Here is a 20,442-nt window from a genome sequence, read left to right on the forward strand (position 1 = left end):
ACCTACCTTGTTGAGTGTCTCATGACTGATGTGCTGGATTCCGTCAGAATGAAGAATACGATCGACTGAATTCGGTCTAGGAACTCCATCCAGTTGAGCTGCCTCCTTCAGCTGGGGTGGCGACGGCGGCGGTGGTAATTGTTCCTCCCCTCCTGTACCATCAAATCTCGTTTTCTGTAACACGAAGAGAAGCAATTTCCCGTCGTATAACCCGCACGCTAAAATATTATAAAAACACACTTGATTTTTTATAACATATAAATATTAACATCTTAAGAAATTAATGTAAATGTTAGTTTAAAATATTAGTTGCAGAGTGCTTCGATATTTTCCCTAATAGAAAGAATTTTGCCTGTTTGTTAATCGTCTAGAACGCCTTTTATAATTGCATGAAGACTTACGTGGCTCCAGCAGCACTGACAAATACGCCTGCCGCTTTCAGAATTACGCGAAATCGCATTATTTGCGCGACGATTGCTGGGCAAACTCGGCGTTGAATTGGCGTGTCGCTTCGCCCTTCGACGTTTTCGTATTTTGACCGGCACGGCGAACATGTAATCACTGAATCGTCGCCTTGAATGACGTACGATTGACACCCAGTCTATCATCGTGCAAAAACGGTCCGGCCGTGCGTGATATTTCGAATATATGTATTTTTCAGTGTACGCTGTCCGTCAAAGTCCACTCGATTTGCCGTTGTGTGCAAATTTCAAGCGAAATAGAGTCGCCATGTAACACCGGAGGAGGAAAAAGAGTGACGAATCGAGGCGTGTAAATATCTGTTGGATAGTCGTCATTTACACTTCACACTTGCTTCATTAACTCTGCGAAATAGTCACGAGAATATGTCGCTCAAAAAAAAAAAAAAAAAAAAAAATCATCAACATTTAGAAATTAATAACACAAAACTTTCGTCTCGATATATTTTTGAATTTATCTCGATACAATTTTTTTACAAAATTTTTTACAAATTCAAACTTGCAACTTTATTTTTTTCAACTCAATCATCAGTCATATGTCAGATCAATTTATTTTCTCTTTCTCTTTCTCTCTCTCTCTCTCTCTCTCTCTCTCTGACTCTCAATAGAAAATTCTTGATTTAATTATTACTTTACTTCAAACTCTTGCAAGCGCGAGGTACAAACTTTTCAATTAGCGTCTAAACTTTTTATGCACGCTTCCGAGATAAAATTTTGCGATTCGTTTAAGCCGCTTGCCTCCGCTCGCCGCTTTCACCGTTGCTTCGCGCCGCTCGAACAAGCGCTTTGAATCGAGTATCGCGGGCGTGCCTGTCGTCACGAGGGATCGATACCAATGGTGAAGTGAAACACGTCGGGGATATATGTCACGAATCAAATCCCCCTTTTCTCTCGTTTCTTGTGTTCTAAAAGCATGTCATAAGTATCAGACTGTCTCTATCCTGTTTTCCGCCCTTGTTCCATTGCGCGCGCTTTATTCCCCCACGAACATGCTCGTGTCGGCCATTATTGTCAAGTGCATTCACTGAACGAGAATAAAAGCCGCTGACAAGGGATGTCGCGATCGAGCGCGTATTTATTCCAAAAATTAACACGAGAACATCATTTAAAATAATCAATCGCCAAAGCGTATTAACGACGTTAACATTTTTTTTTTTTTTTTTTTTTTTTTTTTTTTTTTTTTTTTAATAAATAATCTTTGTATCATTTTATTAATTTATCGAAGCAAAGCGTATTTTTTTTTTTTTTCAAGTGTAAAAGGAGAAAAAATGCTCGAGTCGAGAAAAAAATATCTGTCGTTTAGAAAACAAAATATATTTTGGAAACACTTCGTATATTATTTGAAACCTGCCAATTATTATTTTGCACTTCAACTCGATTATCGATTATCGTAACAAAATATATTTCAGGCTTAATGCAGCCATCATTTCGCGTACATGATTCCTATTTTATCCATATTTCATCAAAATCATTATTCATATTTTCGCACCGATGGAAACCCGCGCAAGAATAGATAATGTTCTCGGGTACGCCGCATGCTTGGTGCAACTCGCGGGCGTAATTTGCAGCACGGGCAAAGGAAAATTTCAGAGTGATTGAAGCGCTTACGGGCTTCCAAGAATACCGAACACCGCCGCATATTGTTTATGGAGAAACCGCGCGTGCGAGAGCGAAATAGTTTAGACTTGGTACTCGAGCGAGCAATCTCCATCAACATTCTATTCCGTGAAAACGCATCTCTTCACGAATTGCTCGATTTCTTACATCGCCACGCCTCCATTTATCGCGCGTGTAACGCTACTACCTTTCGATAATTATCTTTTATAAAAGAAATATTTTTTACACACACACACACACACACACACACATACACACGTTTTTTTTCTTTACGCGACCTCTCATTTTCATAGTATCGGAAAAAGCGGGCAGTTTCTACGATGACAAATATCGTCGGTTTTTTCAGGTTCAGTCGGAAGTTATGAACTCTGTTCTGTTTCTCTTTCACAAGACAATCCTCTAGGAGGATTTCTCTTGGCTTCATTCATCTCACATCCCACGTGTCTCCACCGAATCGCGAGAAAACTCTTCCAAGAAAAATATGATTGCTCTCAAAAGCAAGGTCGGTTATTTGCGATTTCATTAATAGATTTTTTTTTTTTTTTCTTTATTTTTTAGTGCCAAAAATTCCGATAATATTAAATCTTTCCTAGAACAAAGTTATCTACTTGCTATATTTGTGAAATTAATTTGAAAAAAATGAACCAAAAATCTTTAAACCATCTTTAAACCGTTATTTTAACCAGTGTTGCATGCATTTTTAAGAAATGTCAATTTTATTAGCATATGAAAACAAATTTAATTTTACGTAAAATGCTGCTCGTAGCAACGCCTCGTATATTTTCGTTGAGAGTGCACTTTGTTTGTCTTATATCATACACTATTTCTGACACGTGCTCCAAATAAACGCATTCCAAACGTTTCGCAAAACTTTTTCAAGAAATTACAACGTAATAAATAATTATAATTAGCGCCGTTGATCGAAAACAGACAATTACACGCTTGATCACACGGTCGAGTCTCGATGATTTTTTTTGGAAATGGCTCTTGATGCGAAGAACGATCAGTACCGATGTAAAAGTGATTCGACACTGAACTCTGTAACTTGCCGATGCCTTCGACGAAGGCGTTGCCGTCTAATTTCACGACACTGAAGCATCCTCGCGATTGGTCCGAGTCTAAAGGACTCTTCAAAAAGTTTGTTTCCTTTTTCTCTGTCGAAGTTCAAAATTAAGAAGCCGAGTGACTAATTACTGCGCTGTTTACAAGATCGATAATTTCGTCGTGTCATTTATTTCGCGTCTCCCAACTTACGGCTGTTATTAATCCTGCGTTTAAGTGTAGAACGGCTATTTAAACAAATTGTACATTGTAACTTTCAAGTGATTGTGACGCGATTGCGGTTCGAAATTGACGACCAAAGAAATTGCGTCCACGTGCAAAAAAAACTCGTCCCCACTATTTGCTCGGAATTACGTCTTACAATTTGCATTACGTATTTTTTCTCTACGATAAATTGTATATTCCCAAATATATAATATACGTCACGTATATGTCGCGTCATTTATCAGATCTCTCTAATTTACGCGAGTTTGCACAAATACTTCAATTTGGAACGTTTATCCATGTAACGTACAATTTTCGTGATTTTTCAACAGAGTTAATTAAAACATGACGAGAAACAACAACGTCCCTCAGAAATGCGATTAAATGGCGATCAATAATAAAGTTCCGTTAACGGATACCTTTTCCTCGTGCCGTATAACGGGCGCGCGCGGTATCGACACCTCGATCATTAACGGATTATTAAACAAACCTCGGCGTAGCGATCGACGCGCCATCCTCAAAAGTTAATCAGCTACCTAAATCAAACGGAATGCGTCATGTAATGTAAACACGCTCCGGCTTTAAGCGGCATACCGCTACATTTCCCGTCCGGAAATATCCGGTAAAGGGACATCAGTGATAACACGACACGCCGACTTTTCCTTTGATCGGAGTCGAATGGCAGCAGCGGCGGCTTTGTACTCGACTCGATTCAATTATTCGTTATTCGGCACCGTGAGCGCGGCACGAAAATTATGGGAGGAGATCGGGAGATTGCATTTGTCCGATTTATCCATTCGGCCTGTCTTTTCGCGGCGCGGATCTCGCGCTCTGCGAGCTCAACAATACGCGAAATATCTTCGCGCCGGTTAATTAAACCGTCACGCACAGCCGTCCGTCTATCGCGCCGGTCTTTTCGCGAAATGGCCTCGCGAGCTCGTTTTATTCTGCGAATCGGATGTCCATTATCGGGCACAATGCCGGCGCACAATGCAGCAGCGTTCCCCCCCCCCCCCCCCAGCAGCTTCGGGAAACCTTGGACTTGATAGGAGGAACATGAGGAGATAATCGAGAACCGCCGCGCGATCGTGTTCTGAACTGAAGCGAAGAATTGCGTGGCGAGGTCTTGCACCACAACGACGACGGCGAAGGGACGACGAAGAGCAGGATAGCGGAAAATTGCAGTCTGCAGCTGACGCTAAAGCGAATTAATTTCTATGTTTATAGTTAACCGAGGTTAAACTCCTCATCTTCGCTAAGAAACTCGAAGCAGACGAATGCTCCTTTCTCCTTGCAAAGTGTTTAAGTGTTTAAGCACGCCTTGCGTTGCTCGGGGGGGGGGGGGGGGGGTACAAAAAAGCGGTATTTGGGTACCCGACGGCTCATATTAATGTAATTAGCGTATCAAATGAGGGGGAACAAAAGAAACGACTACCGTTGGACTATAGAAACGTCGAGTGGTAATTACGTTATTGGCCTTAATTAACCGGCATACTCGGGCAAAATCTGGTCGCCTTAATTCATCAAAGTTGGCGTAATTTAAACGAATCGTTACTCTGCACGATCATATAATGTGATTAATTAGCGATCACACTTTGGTCGAGACAAAAGGATCGCGAACCTGCCTGATTCTTGCCAATAAAGATGCATAGATATTTTGACGGTGGAAGAAGAATTTCCAGGGGAAAGAAGAAGCCGGCCGGCGAGATCGATTCGTGCCATCGTTGTGAAAATTGTTGATGGCGGCAGTGAAAACGGCAATCCATCGAGCATTCATCGAGATTCACACGTGCGCACCAACTGCGCATATTCATTCCGATTTCCGCGAAACGCCGAGACGCGATGGATGTGGCATTAAATCGACGCTTTTATCTCCATGCTGAAAATATCGCTCGCTCGCTCGCTCGCTCGCTCGCGCGCGTGCGCGCGCGCTAATTTACGCGAGCGCTACTCGAACTCGTGGACAAGTACAGCAGAGAGTACGGTAAAGTGGCGAGTGGATTTAAGTGACGATAAAAATTCGACGGGCGCCGATTTTTCAATGGCGCGTCGCGTACACGTATGCAAATACGCGCCGGTTATGCGCGCGCGCGATAATAATAAAAATTTTTCGAAACATTTCATATTACACACGCATCGCGAGTACATATCACGTTTCAACAATTTACGTGAAGCAGCCGAGCGGCACTCGGCTGCCGCTGCGTTTTATTCCCCGAATTTAACCCGCGATAGATCGCGATGTAACGTTAGATCGTAGTAGATAGTAGATATTTCAGAGGATCTAAGATCTGTATATTTATAGCCATTTTGATATGATTGTTACGTTTATTATTTTTTCTTTAAATTCGATTTGATTATTATTATTATTATTATTATTATTATTATTATTTCTTAAGAAGGTTTACTTGTCAAACTGTTCTTTGGAAATTGCATTATCGACGAGGCCGCAGAAATGGCTCGGCAACTATGAGCACAGATTTCTGGCAGCTGTGCTGCCACGAATATTTCAAACGAACAAGTTGGTAAGCCAGGAATCTTCCCAGGCATATTCAACTACAGAGAACTACAGAGCTTACCGTCGCAAAAGCCGGCGAACAATCATTATCAAGCTGGGCGTCAAGTACGAACAATTGATTAATCGATCAACGATTTCTTACTTTGCATGCATTGATCAGTGCGGGACCATATAAATATTCCAGGACCATTATAGCGATTATCGATTAAATCAAGCAGATGTTTGGAGTGGAGGCTTCAGAACGGAAAGAACAATGTTTATATTTTTACGCTTTAGAGGGGGAGAAAAAGAAGAGATCAATCGTTAATCGTGTTATCAATGTCAATCGTTCTCTTTGCCGAGAGATTTAATATATGGTAGGTTTCGATTTGCGATGACTGAATATTCACCGTGGAAGAAGAAACCGTATTTTTTATAAAGTTCGCCAATTTACTTTCGCAAAATTTACAAACCTGAGTCTCGTCTAGATTGGAGCCTGGAACATCAGGACTGGCCGATCTGCGGCCATAAATGTTCGACAGAGTCTGGGTCAACGGCAAGGCGGAGGCTGGACCATCCTGAAACGATCACATCATCTAAAAAACATACCACCATGGTGTCCCGGATCGACGAGGGAGATGCGTATTTGTCGAAAAGCCCTCTCTAATCTCGTCGAGCGGATTTCAACGTGGTTTTAAAATTTATGTAATTTTTTTAAAATTTTTTTAAAATCGCAAATTCATCAGAGTATGGAAATATCGTTGTGACGAGCACATGAAAATATCGGACAATTAAAAATATTGAAAAACTTGATTCCGATTTATTAAATGACGCTGTACCGTAATAATATCGATAATTTCTTCCACAGAGAGATGCTTTCAACTCGTAAATAAAATGCTACGTACGAGAGATTGTAGATCTCGCTCTTAAAGCCTTCGATCGTTTCCCGTAGCAAACGACGCCTGTCTTCCTACTCCGACGGATTTATTTTATATTTCGTCAACGACTATAAACCCGACTGTCCAACTATTCGGAATATCCGTTGTTGCAGGGGCTTTGATGCGAACTGCGCTTCAAACAGCAAACACTTGATATCTGGGCTATCGGGTTTCCGACAACGCCGACCCGGAGAGCTCGCCGTGGATCGATCGAAACGTTTCCCGCCGGCGGGGACACAAAGTGCAGACGGGTGGAGGAAATAAAGTCGCGAGATGCAAGGTCAATTACGCGATTGAGCCACGAGTCGACTGACCGTTTGTCGTTTGTCGCACAATGGCGGTGCGCTAAACGAGCCGAGTGAAATTATTCATAGCGAACTTTCGATGCGACGTGAGCACGTTTACAGCGGATGCAGTGCCGCTTTTATCTTCCGGAGAGCGCGCGCCCTTTATGTGCACCGTCGACCATCGCCCTCGAACCGACGATGACCCAACCCCGCCTATGGCTGCATCCCTTATTTATGCTCGGCGGGATAACGAACGCCGCAATCTACTTTAAAAACGCGGCGCTACGTAGAGTACTTACGATTATTGCGACAAAGAGGAAAAAGTGCAACGGCGAACCCCCCCAGCATTTTAGAGATCCGTCCGCTTTTTGGGAATCTTTAATCGCGCGCTGGTGTAATCGAGTGCTGCCCTGCGCTGATTTCGCTAATTACATCGACACCGTGCCTAGGAAGGAGAGCGATTGTAAAACAAAGGCGGACTCGCCACTCCGTTCCACGAAACTCCAAGTTTCCAAGGAAATGTAAGAAATAAAATTGGAAGCGCAGCGCCTTGCGCACTCGGTCGCAGATTCGCGTTGCGGCAATTTGCGAGAGAAAGCGAAAACGCTACCTCGACAAAGTGAACGTCACCGAGCGATACTTCTGGCATTAATAAACGTCTTCCGTCTCTTCTTTTACCGTACCGTCTCGTCGCGCGATATATTTTATTTAAAACTGGACCGCGAACAGGTACGCGCTTGCGCGGAGGTACGGCACGGCTCATACTCCCGTGACTCTCAAAGGCGAAGAGTATCGAATAAAATTGAGAAGAGTAAAGTAGCGCGCACTAATATTTTATATTCTCTCAAGTGCATTCTCGTACATCACGGCAACGTATATCGCCGCGATACGAGCAGTTTTACCTTGCCCGACGAGAGCGTATCGTCTTGCTTGCTATCGCATGCGTTCATGCGCATGATTCCGACCGAAATCCAAGTGTTATCCTCTCGAATTGTATTAAACATTCTATACGCGACCATCTTTTAATATTTAAGAGGACCCTTACCGACGAATTTTTAAAGAGATAACTCTCTCTATAGACTTGAAATTAAAATAAGAATGAGGGCAAAGCAAATTTAATATAAAAAAATTAACGGAAATTAAAAAAACATATTTATATATCAGTCGTTTTTAAAATATTAAGATTCCACAATTCATAAATCATGCAAGAATAAGATGCTTGTTCGTGAGAAAAAAAACTTGGATGAATAATTGGATGACCATTGGAAGTTTATGAGTCTAAAAATTTATAAATTATCTCTGCGAAAATTGTAAATGTAAATTAGAAGTGAAGAAATATATGGAAATTTAATGTTGCCGTCAGTAGATGTTGGATCTTTCGATATTCGCTATTAGCGACATTAGTTTAGATGAAGGCGCTTTCCCGCCAGAGTTTGATCCATTTCTTCCCTTTGAGAAACACCATAATGTTACTTGATTTTTTTATCCACCAGCAAAACAGTATATAACATCTACATTTTTATCTTTTTCTAATTTCTTTTATATAATTTTTTTCGTCTCTCGTTTCTTTTCCGCATAACGCGCAGAGAACATCTAGAAATAAACGCACTGTTTATCTCGCTCTTTATCCGGCACAAAATTCATACACGTACACATAAGCAAACCACATTTTTTTTTTTTTTTAACATTATATACGAAAATTGCGTAGAATTGGATTTTTTTCCAGGACGGAGATAATTTTCTCCGCCGTGCACCGCCGTTGTAATAAAAAAATTTTTTTCTCTATTCTAGATTCGCGCGATTATCCACAAATTTTCCTCTCGTAACCGGATTAATTTGTTGCTGTCGGGAGCTAACGGGAAATAGGTTGCCGCGTGAACTTTCGAAAAACACACACACACACACACACACACACACACACACACAAACAAGTGTTTGCCTCCTCGTGTTTCGCCATTCCCGAAATTTGAGTTTCTGCGCCGCACACAGGAAGGTGGGCTCCAGCTCCGGGATTAATCCAACGCGAGCGCGTTGGATGTTCGCAGTTGTTACATAACTCCGCGAAGCGGATCTGTAATGTAACGTAAATGATAATGATGCGCGTCGTGCGCACGAGCGCGGCGAAGTGCGTTCTCGATTACCCGCAGACTATCGCGACCCCCTTTTACCGCACCTCCCCCCTCCCCCTTTCCCTCTTTGCCCCATCCCGCGATTTTATCGACGTCGCAATATGCATCGCCCCGATAATGAAGAGTAATCCCTCCGGTGGTGGTGGCCATTCTACGGCTGAACGACTCTACTGAACGGTATCGCGCGCTTTCGCCGATTCGATGAAAATCTATACCGATACCGTCGATCATTACCCGCTGGTCGCTGGTTCTGGAAACTCGCCCCGGCGCTTTTGTTGCCAAAAGCCAACGTACGTAGTTCGACCGTATATACGGTTCCCGATAACTGGCGGACGGACATTTCGAGGGGCCTACGCCCCGATGTTCGTGGTTTACCCCCTCGGTTTGTGGTAAATCTCGATTAGAAAATTAACGCCTTCGTCCCTTTGCGTTAACGACGCCGCGCGTTATAATAATATTTAACAAATCTGATCGACAAATGCGCGATTCGTTCCAAACGAAACACGATCATCTTGGTCGCACGTTTGACAATTGTAGAAATTGTTTCTTAAAATTTTTATTTATATCTCAATACGACGTGACAGACCGAGCCAAAAAAAGTGGGGATTAATCGATTTCACCCCTAAGTAGTTGCCTTCTTCGTTTCTTGTTACGTTGCGCGGCTTACATTCATCTCTTGCATTTTTATTCACATGGGGTATTTGATAATTTTGTCGCGCAGAAACATTTGTTCAGCCCAGATCCGGTTTCCGTATCCGGTATTGTTTCGTAAGGCATTTGACTTGCCGATAGACCGCTGCGGTGCAAACGTACGTCACGCCTGACCATAACGCGGAGACAACTACTAGCAGCCCCGACACGTCAGTTACGACCAGGCGACACACCGCATGACAGTGGTTGATGCAAGCACCCCCGGCGGGGGGGGTGAATTCGCGACATGACATACGCGATTAAAATACTGCGGGCGAAGTATGATGACGAATTCCCTGTCGGAAAAATGCACGGGATGTACGTGGTCATAAGATAACAGCGCGACGTATTTAGCTTGATAAATGTAACGTAATGTAATTAATCTGTTTCAGGCCAATCGCGAGGATAGCAGCTTGGATATCAATTAAAATCCACGGTATTAGATTCGCCAGCGTAACGGCATTTACGAACGGCCGTAAATTAATTATTAGCACCAATAACAAAATTGATCGCGAGCGCGAGAATCTCATGTTATAGTGGTGGCTGCATCGTTGTTTGGTAATGAATTGTTTACGCACTTATTAATTCGCATCGTTCTCGCCTTGAAACAAATTTACTTTAGCATAATTTACAAAAATTTACCTAATTCCAAATTTCATATCCAAAAATTGAATACAAATAAAATAAAAGTTAAACTTCTAATATATAATATTTCTAATCTAAATTCCTAATTACATCTCGTTATTGATTTCGCTATGTAATTATATGTTGAATTAATTATAATTTTCATGTATGAGTAGAGTGTAGAGATAGATTTAATTTAATATTGAAATACAATCAAAGCTGAAAAGCTCTGATTTCTACATTTCACATTATATTGAAGTTAAATATATTATACATTCCTGAAACAAGTATTTAAAAAATATTTTTAGTTTTTTCATCTCTGCACGTTAAATTGTTAACAACTGCATGTTAGTAAAAAAAAAAAAATAAATAAATAAATAAATTCGCTAAAAGTATTTCGTAAAATAATAACAACGTACGTAGTTCGACCATACGAGCAATACGATTAGTATTAAAATATAAAGTCAACACATGCAAAGTAAATATAAAAAAATGTTTGCCCAATGTTAATATTATAGAATTTCTTGTGAGATGAGTAGAGTAGGGTACACAATTTTCGCAAATTCGCAATTTCGAACATCATCACGCACCACCGTGCGCAGAATCGCACGGTATGAATTCGCGGCCGATAAACTGTTGGCACTTGACTGTCGAATCTAATCGTCTCGGTTTGATCCCACAAAGCGACGATGCCCATTCACCACCACCTTGCCAATACCAACCAGGCCGAAGACATCGTGGAACCAGAGCGCGACTCGGCGATGAGAATGTGACACTCGGACGCGTTTCCAATAATCCGCCGTCCGTTGATCTCACACGTCGTTGAAATATGTAGCGAACCCTTCCCCCCCCCCCTCCCACCCCCCGAAATTCCGCGACGCTGTATCGCGGATCTCTCGCACGTACAGCCTCCTCCTGATCGCACGCGAGGAGAACGTGATAAGAGAGTTAATTCACATTAGATTAGGCGCGCGCGCGCGCGCGCAATTTATAGGCGCATGTAGGCGGAAGGCAGTAACGATCGTTCGGGAAGGAATTCTATCGCGACAAAGACTCGAGCTGTTTCCAAAGCAAGAAACAAACTCTGTTGGTAGCATGATAAATAGATCGATAGATTCACTTCGTGTAAGTCTTTCTTTCAACTTGATATGTTCAGTGATCATTACATTGCGCACCGTGAGCAGATGCAAAAAAGATTCGAGAAGGCACATGTCGCCTCCTACTTTACTTTGCATTTATCACTCCTTTTCTCTCGTGAGAGAGAGAGAGAGAGAGAGAGAGAGAGAGAGAGAGAGAGAGAGAGAGAGAGAGAGAGAGGAACGAGAGGAAAAAGATACTTCCGGTCTACGCATTGCGGATCCAAAGCACGTATCCCATTCCTATAAGGCAACGAGCATATATATTGTGTTCGATAACAAAAAATGAAAATTTTCGGCAGTCACACACGCACCCACGAGTGAACGTTGTTCGACGTCTCTCTTTATCTAACTTTCGCGTTTCCTTCCTTATCCCCGGGATATCAATAATGCGGATTTTGTTCTTGAGAACGTGATAAGCACGCGTGCTTATCGCGTCCCAACGCCATCATTGGCGCGTGGATTATTGCCGTTTGTCTGGATTTTAACGGATACAAACAAGCGCACTCCTCCAAGAATGAAGCCCATAATCGATATTTCTTCTGCTCTCCCCTTTTCTCTCGCAGTCAATTTATTAATATATAAATTATAAGAACAATAAAATTCCGTATATTTTTCCTCAGATCTCACATCTGGGCATATTAGTTGGAGTTGGATCTGGATCACATGAGAAGTCAAATATTAAGGTGATGCTGGAACTTTGTATTACAGAAATATGATAATTTTTGTGTCGATTTAATTTTATACTAATTTTACAGATTTGAAAATCCTTTCCTACAATTAAAGTTTATGCAGTTAATACGTGCCCAGCATATGAATTTCGTATCAAAAAACGAGAAAAAATATTTATAATTTGTCTCTTTTACCATTTGGTACCACTTTAATATGGCGTCCAGAGCTATCAGATCGCGTCAATATTTGCTTTATATAAAAATTTTGCAGTCTGTACCTACAAAATTAATATCGCTAGACCAAAAGCTTACACATTTCTTTATACGTATGCATAAACGTATCCACGTACGTTTAAATGTGTACGTGTGTGTGAACGCTCGTCAGAGTTTATTCGTCAATTCAATATTTCCTTAATAAGAAATTGCGAATATAAATAATTAAGGAGCCACCGCCATCATGCAAACTAAATATCGAGGATAGTAAACGAAAGATATCCTGGAATTCGAATCCGGTCGGTTTCGTTAATTTTTCTATCTCTTACATTAGTAATTTCATAAAAGTCAATGATGCCGCGGTAGATTCAATTTCTTAAAGTAGCTTCGGTAATTTCGAAAAGCGACATTTTGCCGGCCAATGTATCTCCAAACCGATCCCAACTTTGATCCCATAAATGAGTTTTGCGTCGTGATTTCCGATTACCGCAATAAAAAAAATTTAGATTCCACGGTTTTTAATTGCATCAAATATTTACAATGCGTATACAAAAGCAATCGTCCAAGTTATACCGCATGCGTTTTCCAATTTCAATGCTCCAAAAATAATAGTTGAGTTACTGCGGATATTTTTTAAATTTTTATTCGAGAGAGAAATATTCACATCACCAGAAGTTTTATCAATTTTTGCGTTTAAAAAAGAATAACTAATGCGCGCGCGTTTTCTATACAACGTGCAAAAGCAGCACCGTAATTCCTTACATTGTTGTATCTCATATGTATATATATATATATATATATATATATATATATATATATATATATATATATACATATATATATATGAGATAAACGTTTTATAAAGTGCTTAAAAGAAAGCACACATGATAAAGCTAATTTAATTTTGCAGCGAGGTATTCTTACAACTTTTGTAATTTTTGCCTAATGAAATGAAAACGTTTGTTTTGAAAAAAAGTTTACCTTAAAATATTTTTCTTTTTTTATCTGAAAAAGTATGATGGTATGCTTACTTTTCTTCTTTCTCTTTATAAAACTACAAGAAAAATACAAGAAAAATACCTTCTATATATTACTGTTATCTGGTATTGCTATTTTAAATTTGCACGATAGTTTCTTTTAATTAAGCAATCTGCACGTTTAATGTGATCCGAAAGTCTTTGTAACACGAGTTCAACGATTATTCTTCTTGGAATACATTTCATTAGAGAATTGATTAAAATTGGGACTTCTTTTTCGTTCCTTACAAAGTAACTAGGATTTCTATCATCGAAGATTCCGTCTCGTTATCGAGATAGTGAGAGGGTTTACATTCGTTTACATTTGTCGACCTGGAACGAAAAGCAAATTGGAAAGCTTTCAGAATCAAAGTCTCTTTTACGAAAACTCATCACCTTTTCTCAGTTACCCGTGGAAAGACTTGTGCTTACATTGCAAAAATATATGTACAGTATACGTTGTATATTTAATTTATCTTTATTACGAATATTTCGCTTATATAAGGATAAAGTTAAAATATCTCAATTTTATCGCCTACGCAGCAATATAAAGTACGTATATACGTATATACACACACACACACACATATATATATATATATATATATATAGTACCAATAGAGAAAATATTTTATTAAACTCAGGAAAATTGATTATATGATAATCGTTAGTCTGAGAATTCAAGTATATTTCCCACACTTTGTTGTGGGAAACAGACAGATGATAAAAGTATATCGGATATCTAGTAAGCTAGATATTACGTATTAAAAACAAAGTAAAAATAAAAAGGATAATAAAAAAGGAATTTCTCGCGACCGCCACTTTTCAACTATCAAACTAGCGGCATTACCAGTGTGCTGGACGAGCAGGTATACAGGTAATAGCTTCGACAAAATGGCTACAAATGGATACTCGCGGAGAGCATTTCGGTTATCTAATACTTACAGAAGCGATAGTCGGAATGGAATTCTTAGTGTAACTCCGTGTTCCCGGACATAACTCGGCTATCGAACGACCACATTCTCTCCCCCCGAGCGACACGTCGATAGTACCAGGGGAGGAGGGGGGGAGGGGGGAGGGGGGAGGGGGGAGGGTGAGAGTACAAGGCTTTACACACCAATCGTGGCAACGTGGGCAATGCGGATACAACCCCGTTGAAACTAATTTCGTCGAATAGCACCGCAGGTTATCGCGCGACGTCGATGACATTCTTCTGGAAGGGCACGGTAACAGTTTTATCGTGGGACGTGAAAGGGTGGGTGACGTTCCCGAGAAACTGGACTGGATGGAAGATGAAATATCGTTTCCTCGCTGCAAAGTGTGTCTCGCGACCGATTGAAGATGTCGTAATGTCTGAGATATTACTCCATTCGTATCATCGATGCCATTATTTAACTGTTCCTCACGATGGCAGAGCGGAATTACGCGTAAGCACCTCGTCGATCAAATCTCTTATTCGTTCGATCCCGTGGATGGTTTCCATTTAGGTAGACAGAGAAATATTCATGACATCTCAATGCGAATATTATACTCAACGGCAATCGTAATGCGATTCTACGACGAAACGCTCGTAAAAAGTATCGTTTTTTTTTTTGAGCCGTGGCATTTGTGAACTTTTTTCCTCAGTGAAATGTTAAAGGGGATGCTGCAGAGACGGTCCAAATCGTCTCGTCTCCGACAAGAAAGCGCCCTCATCTAAGAACTATATCGGTAATACCAATATTAATTCAGTTTCCTTTAAATGTATATGCGTATATCAAAGAGATTTTCTAATCGATAGCCAGAATATCACAAGATCCGGCATCCTGTACCTTTTTATTCCCAATTTACATTTATAATCTTCGCAGAGATAATTTATGTATTTTTAGACCTGTAAACTTACTTTTAATCATATCAAATCGTTTGTCCAAGTTTTTCCTAAAGAGCAAGTATCTTATTTTGTAGAAGCGAATATTGTCATCAAAGCAAACAATTCTGACAAGAACAACTCTATTCACCATGTTTTTTCAATTTTTGTTAATTTTTGATATTAAATTTGCTTTGCCCTCTTCATTTCTATACATACTTTAATAGTATGAAAGAATTCTGTGAATCTTCTGTAAATCCAGAAAATTATCTCTTTAAAGAATCGTCTAGTAAATCTCTAGGTCCAGCAGTTCTCTCTTATTCAAGAATTTTTTTCGCCTGCGTTTAATAACGTTTCAAAATATCGATTCAACCGTAACTAGTAGGTAACAATATCCAGAAAATTTTAATTAGTAACACGACAAAGTATTGACAAGCGAAATTCCCGTTAGCATAAACTGAACGGCGAAACATAAACGATGGCGTAGTCAATCGCGACGCGGAGACCTGAATTTCTCGCGCTTTGTCATTAGAGAAAATAGATCGCGCTCTCTTTACGGGCGTCGTATTATTCAAGCGCTGTAATAGGCCGTAAAAAGAGATTCGGTCGTTAAAGATATCCCGCGGTACTTGACGATAACGCGATAACAAGGCGCGCAAAAGCCTTTGAAAAATCGCGAGAGACGAGAGAGGCGGGGGGAGAGACAGAGAGAGAGAGAGAGAGAGAGAGAGAGAGAGAGAGAGAGAGAGAGAGAGAGAGAGAGCGCAGCGTGTTCGAGCTTTGAGGCCATTGAATATGGAGCTTAATAAAAGCACGCATAAATATCAGGAGGTCTAATACCACGGCGGCGTCTGGCAACCCAGCTGGTGGCTGATAATGAGGTCGTTATTTTACGGAATATATATATATATATATATATATATATATATATATATATATATATATATATATATATGTTACCTACATACACACATATACACACACGCTCTTTTCCTCCCCCTTTTTGTCTCTTTTGCTACGATGTACTCTGCCGCTTTTCTCCCCCAAGTCACCATAATAATTCCCCACCGGCAATGGAGTGCGTCTCTCTTCGCGTCGTGTTTCTCCTCCGCGTTTCTTAACGCGATATATACAACCACTATGCCGTAATTACGTTCTTCTGGGACACGCTGTTGTGTCCCTGCACCACCACTCGTGTAGAAAGTCCGAGGGGCGAAGTAATGCACGTGTGTGAAAAATAGAGGCACTCGAACGCAACAATTTGCAGATTGTTAAAACGTACCGCATATATATATATATGCGCACATATGTTCATTTAGCGAAACAATTTGTTTGCTTTCCTATGATGTAAAATGCAAACAACATCCACATTAATCTAGCAAAGTATATATTACATGTATATAGCATTTTGGACATGAATTTCGTTTCTCAATGAAGATAGATACCGCTTTGAAATGAAGAAATCTTTAGCTATGTCGCGCTTTTTTAATATTTTACGTGTTAAAAAAAAAAAAAAAGAATTTGGGATAAACCCGAGTTTTATATCCTAAGCTAAAAAATATTTGTGAGACAAAAATTATTTGCAAGAGAAATTCATATTCATATACGCTTTCAAACATTTTGAAAGTTATATTAACACCTTAACCGATATTATCGGAGAATATTATCAGCTGGTGTTAACGAGCGAACTTTGTTGAACTTTTGTTGAAGTACATTGCTCATCAAAAGTTTCTTAGTGATATATCATGCTGCCTGTAATTACGTGTTTGTACAACACACACACACACACACACACACACACACACACACACACACACACACACACACACACCACGTATAATCTGAACTTTATATACTAAAGATTTCAATTTCCAAATAAATTTGAAACTAGCGAATCGAACGGTGTAATAAATTAGTAATATTTTTTATAAACTGCAATGTATAAAGCTTTTAAGATAAAAAAGAGATAATTTATATACTAAGGGCTCACTCGTGTGCTGAATTCAGCTCTCTCTCTCTCTCTCTCTGTCTCTCTCTGTCTCTCTCTCTCTCTCTCTCTCTCTCTCGCTCTCTCTGCAACTTTCCTATAATTTAAATATGTAAAATATGTAAAATACCGGATCGCAAGAAATGTTGTATATAAGAGTCGTACGAGAAGCATTGGTGACGAATATTAATGATCGGGATTAACGAGCAAAACCGGGTTGCCACGAGGAGGTACGTCTCTTGTCGCGGTATTCGACTTGCCTCGTAATGATACTTCCTTGCCCCCGTGCACTAATTACGCGCTTAGGGCGTAATCCTCCCTTGCTCTTTGCGCGCGAGGAAACGAGAATATATATCATGCCGGGAACTCGCGGTGCTCGGACAACGAAACTCTGAAAGCTGATATAAGCGCCTACGATTACGTATTCATTATCAAGTTTCCTTGTATTACGCTTTCAGTTCATCTCGCGTTGCTCAAACAAATACACCTTCTTCACAACGTAATAATCTTTCAACTTGAACTTTTACTACTTTTTCTCGGATTTACCTACGAAATGCGCGCAGTTTTTCTGCTTCTCACTCGTATATCATATATCTGTATCTCGTACGTACGTACTTGTTGTATTTGAATAAACGCAAAGTTTCCTTAATCGAGAGCGATGCACTTACGTTCCCTCCTCGTCACTTGGCCAAAAGCAGAAGCGATCGATGCGATCGTAACGCAAGGGCGGGTCATGCAATTAACTCCGAGCACTGAATTTCGCGACGCTGGCTGGCTGGGGACATCGATCTAGATTACAATTGTCGGCGTACTAAGCTTCATTCACGACGAGCCGGCATTACGGTGCGACTCGACGTAATCCGTACTGATTGGCAGCGCCAAAGTAAAGCTCGTATTTACGACGGTGCGGCTCGTCGCTCTGTTTATCTGTGATTAAGTCGATCATAAGGAGATATCTAATCCCTCACCTCTCCGTTCCCCTCGTCTCATTGGGAGACCGCTTTGAGCAACCCCCGTGCAAGCCGCGGGGAATACCGTCGGTTTCGCCCCGTTTACGAATATCCGGAACCACGTTCCTGTGTTCCATTTCTCCGCTTAATGCGATATCGATGTCAAGCGTATAATACGGGGGGGGGGGGGGGGGAGTCGACTCCGCCGCTGTCGTTGCTCCTCACACTCGAAATCACTATTGCCGGAATCTAATGGAATCTTTTCGTAATTGAATATATCTCGTTCGCGTGCCAAAAATTTCGAAATATATTTCATAAACGAAGCAACGCGCGCAGCGCTCTTAATTGATAATTCCCGTGGCGAACGGGGGCGAAAGCCCCGGGAGAAGGGCAAAAAGAAGCGTGCGACGTATTTTAGCCGTGACGTAGACGGCTGAAACACATTTTAGCGATCACGAGGTTGCCCGCTACGCGGATTACAATATACCTTTTTCCAAAGTGGCAGTGGGACACGATAGGTTTATAGGTCCATCGATCGAGCGGGCAACCAGCGCCCGCCGCCCAGCGGCCGCAATATAGGCCGGAGATTTAGGACGTCAACCTTTACGATACATGCCTCTACGATACATAGGGTGGAACCGAAAAATAGTCGCCGCAAGCTACGACAATTTATCCTGGCCTTTTCCAACTTGGAAATAAAATAAAATAGTTGTATTTTTAAGTTGTATTTAAATTTTTATTTTTATTTTCATTTTTATTTCGATTTATATCTTTAAGTTGTTTTTTTTTTTTTTTTATATATTCAAGTCACACACCTTTTCTCGCTCGCCATGGGCCTATATCCTCCTTAATTTCCTTAAGCTTATTAAAACAAGAGTCACCAGTTTTTTGGATAAACTCATTTCGGACAAAAGTTTCGCGCGATCGTTTAATAACGACGCAATCATCGAAGGCAGAGTTGAATTCCGAGAAAGTTGAGTCGTAATTTAATTAAGTTTTATTAAAACGTCAACTCTCGTAGACACAAGCGTGATATTTGCAGCCCACCGTATATCCGCGTGTACATCTCGACGGCGGACGCCGGACCTGTGCCGGACGTGCGGACATGACTTCCGGCCATTAATGGCGGGTAAAGAAGCAAACACTCCCTCTCTCGGGGGAGTGTTACTCGCAGAGTGTGGGAGGCTGCACGACATTGCAGCCGTAAAGCCGCCGTGACGAGCGCTCTCCTGTCACTCCGCCCGTTCCCGCAAGCTTTGTAAGCTGATGAAAGGAAGTCACGCAGCGGCACGTGACCGGATATAGCCGTGCCCGGGCAAAGTGCATTGTTAACACCAGGCTCGTGCCCTGTTACGCAGCTTCCGGTCTCAAAGCGGTCTCAATGCAACCCCTGCCGTCTCCCCCCCTTGTGCGTGAGTCCATGTGTCATGCGTGTGAGTGTGTACGTGTATGGAGGGAGGGGGGGGGGTTCGGATTTCATCTCTGTGTGCGTTCGCCCGCATCGCGGTTATGCGGCCGCGCGCAGTCCGCGTCAAAAGGCCGTTGAACGATCGAGTCAATAAATATTTTGTAACTTTGAGCGTGCTCGGTTCCATCGTTCGTAACCGGCCGATTGCGATCCGCTGCGACGTGGTTTGCAAATAGCACGTTTGACTTTCCTGTTCTCGGTTACTGTCCTTTCACAATGAAGCGCGATTGTTACGCACCGTACTCGTTCTCCGTAAACCGTTTCCTGCTGATTTTTTTTTTCCATCGCGATACGTCAGCAACGTAGTCGCAGCATCGACAAATGAGATTTGTGCCGTGGAATCGAAAGTATAATGCGGCAAACAATTTAATTTAACTCGCTTACGTGAAAGGAAGGAAGGTTTAGAAATATTCACATAGAAGAAGATATCTTGGTCCTTTGGGAAACGGAATTTCTGATAATTTCCAAGCATTAGAATCTCGCTCAAAAAGCGACAGCTTTCACGCGAGTTGACATTTTCTCTCATTAATGCACTTTTGGGAATTGAGAAATTGAAAAACGTACAACGTTCCTTGATGAATCCATTATTGCCGATCAAATTTTATCCGTTCTAAGGAAGATTATAACGCGT

At 41.2% G+C, this 20,442-nt stretch overlaps 1 protein-coding gene across 9 annotated transcripts in view; it reads right to left on the minus strand.

The window, feature by feature from the left end:
- dlg1 (MAGUK family member discs large 1) overlaps window positions 1–20,442 on the minus strand; it is a 281,985-nt gene that overhangs the window by 213,828 nt on the left and 47,715 nt on the right. For 7 of the 9 annotated variants that reach the window (XM_089073507.1, XM_089073506.1, XM_089073510.1 and 4 more), the window contains exons 3-4: window positions 6,330–6,434; window positions 7–174 (exon numbers count right to left, since the gene is read on the minus strand). In XM_089073507.1, the coding sequence (XP_088929633.1) occupies window positions 7–174; window positions 6,330–6,434 (273 nt within the window). Of the gene's footprint in view, window positions 1–6; window positions 175–401; window positions 624–6,329; window positions 6,435–20,442 lie in introns of those variants that run through there. The other 2 variants (XM_089073512.1, XM_089073511.1) reach the window with 2 other exon arrangements.

The sequence above is a fragment of the Pogonomyrmex barbatus genome, unplaced genomic scaffold (assembly GCF_055798465.1).
Source record: "Pogonomyrmex barbatus isolate J1 unplaced genomic scaffold, ASM5579846v1 scaffold15, whole genome shotgun sequence".
Lineage (NCBI taxonomy): Eukaryota > Metazoa > Arthropoda > Insecta > Hymenoptera > Formicidae > Pogonomyrmex > Pogonomyrmex barbatus.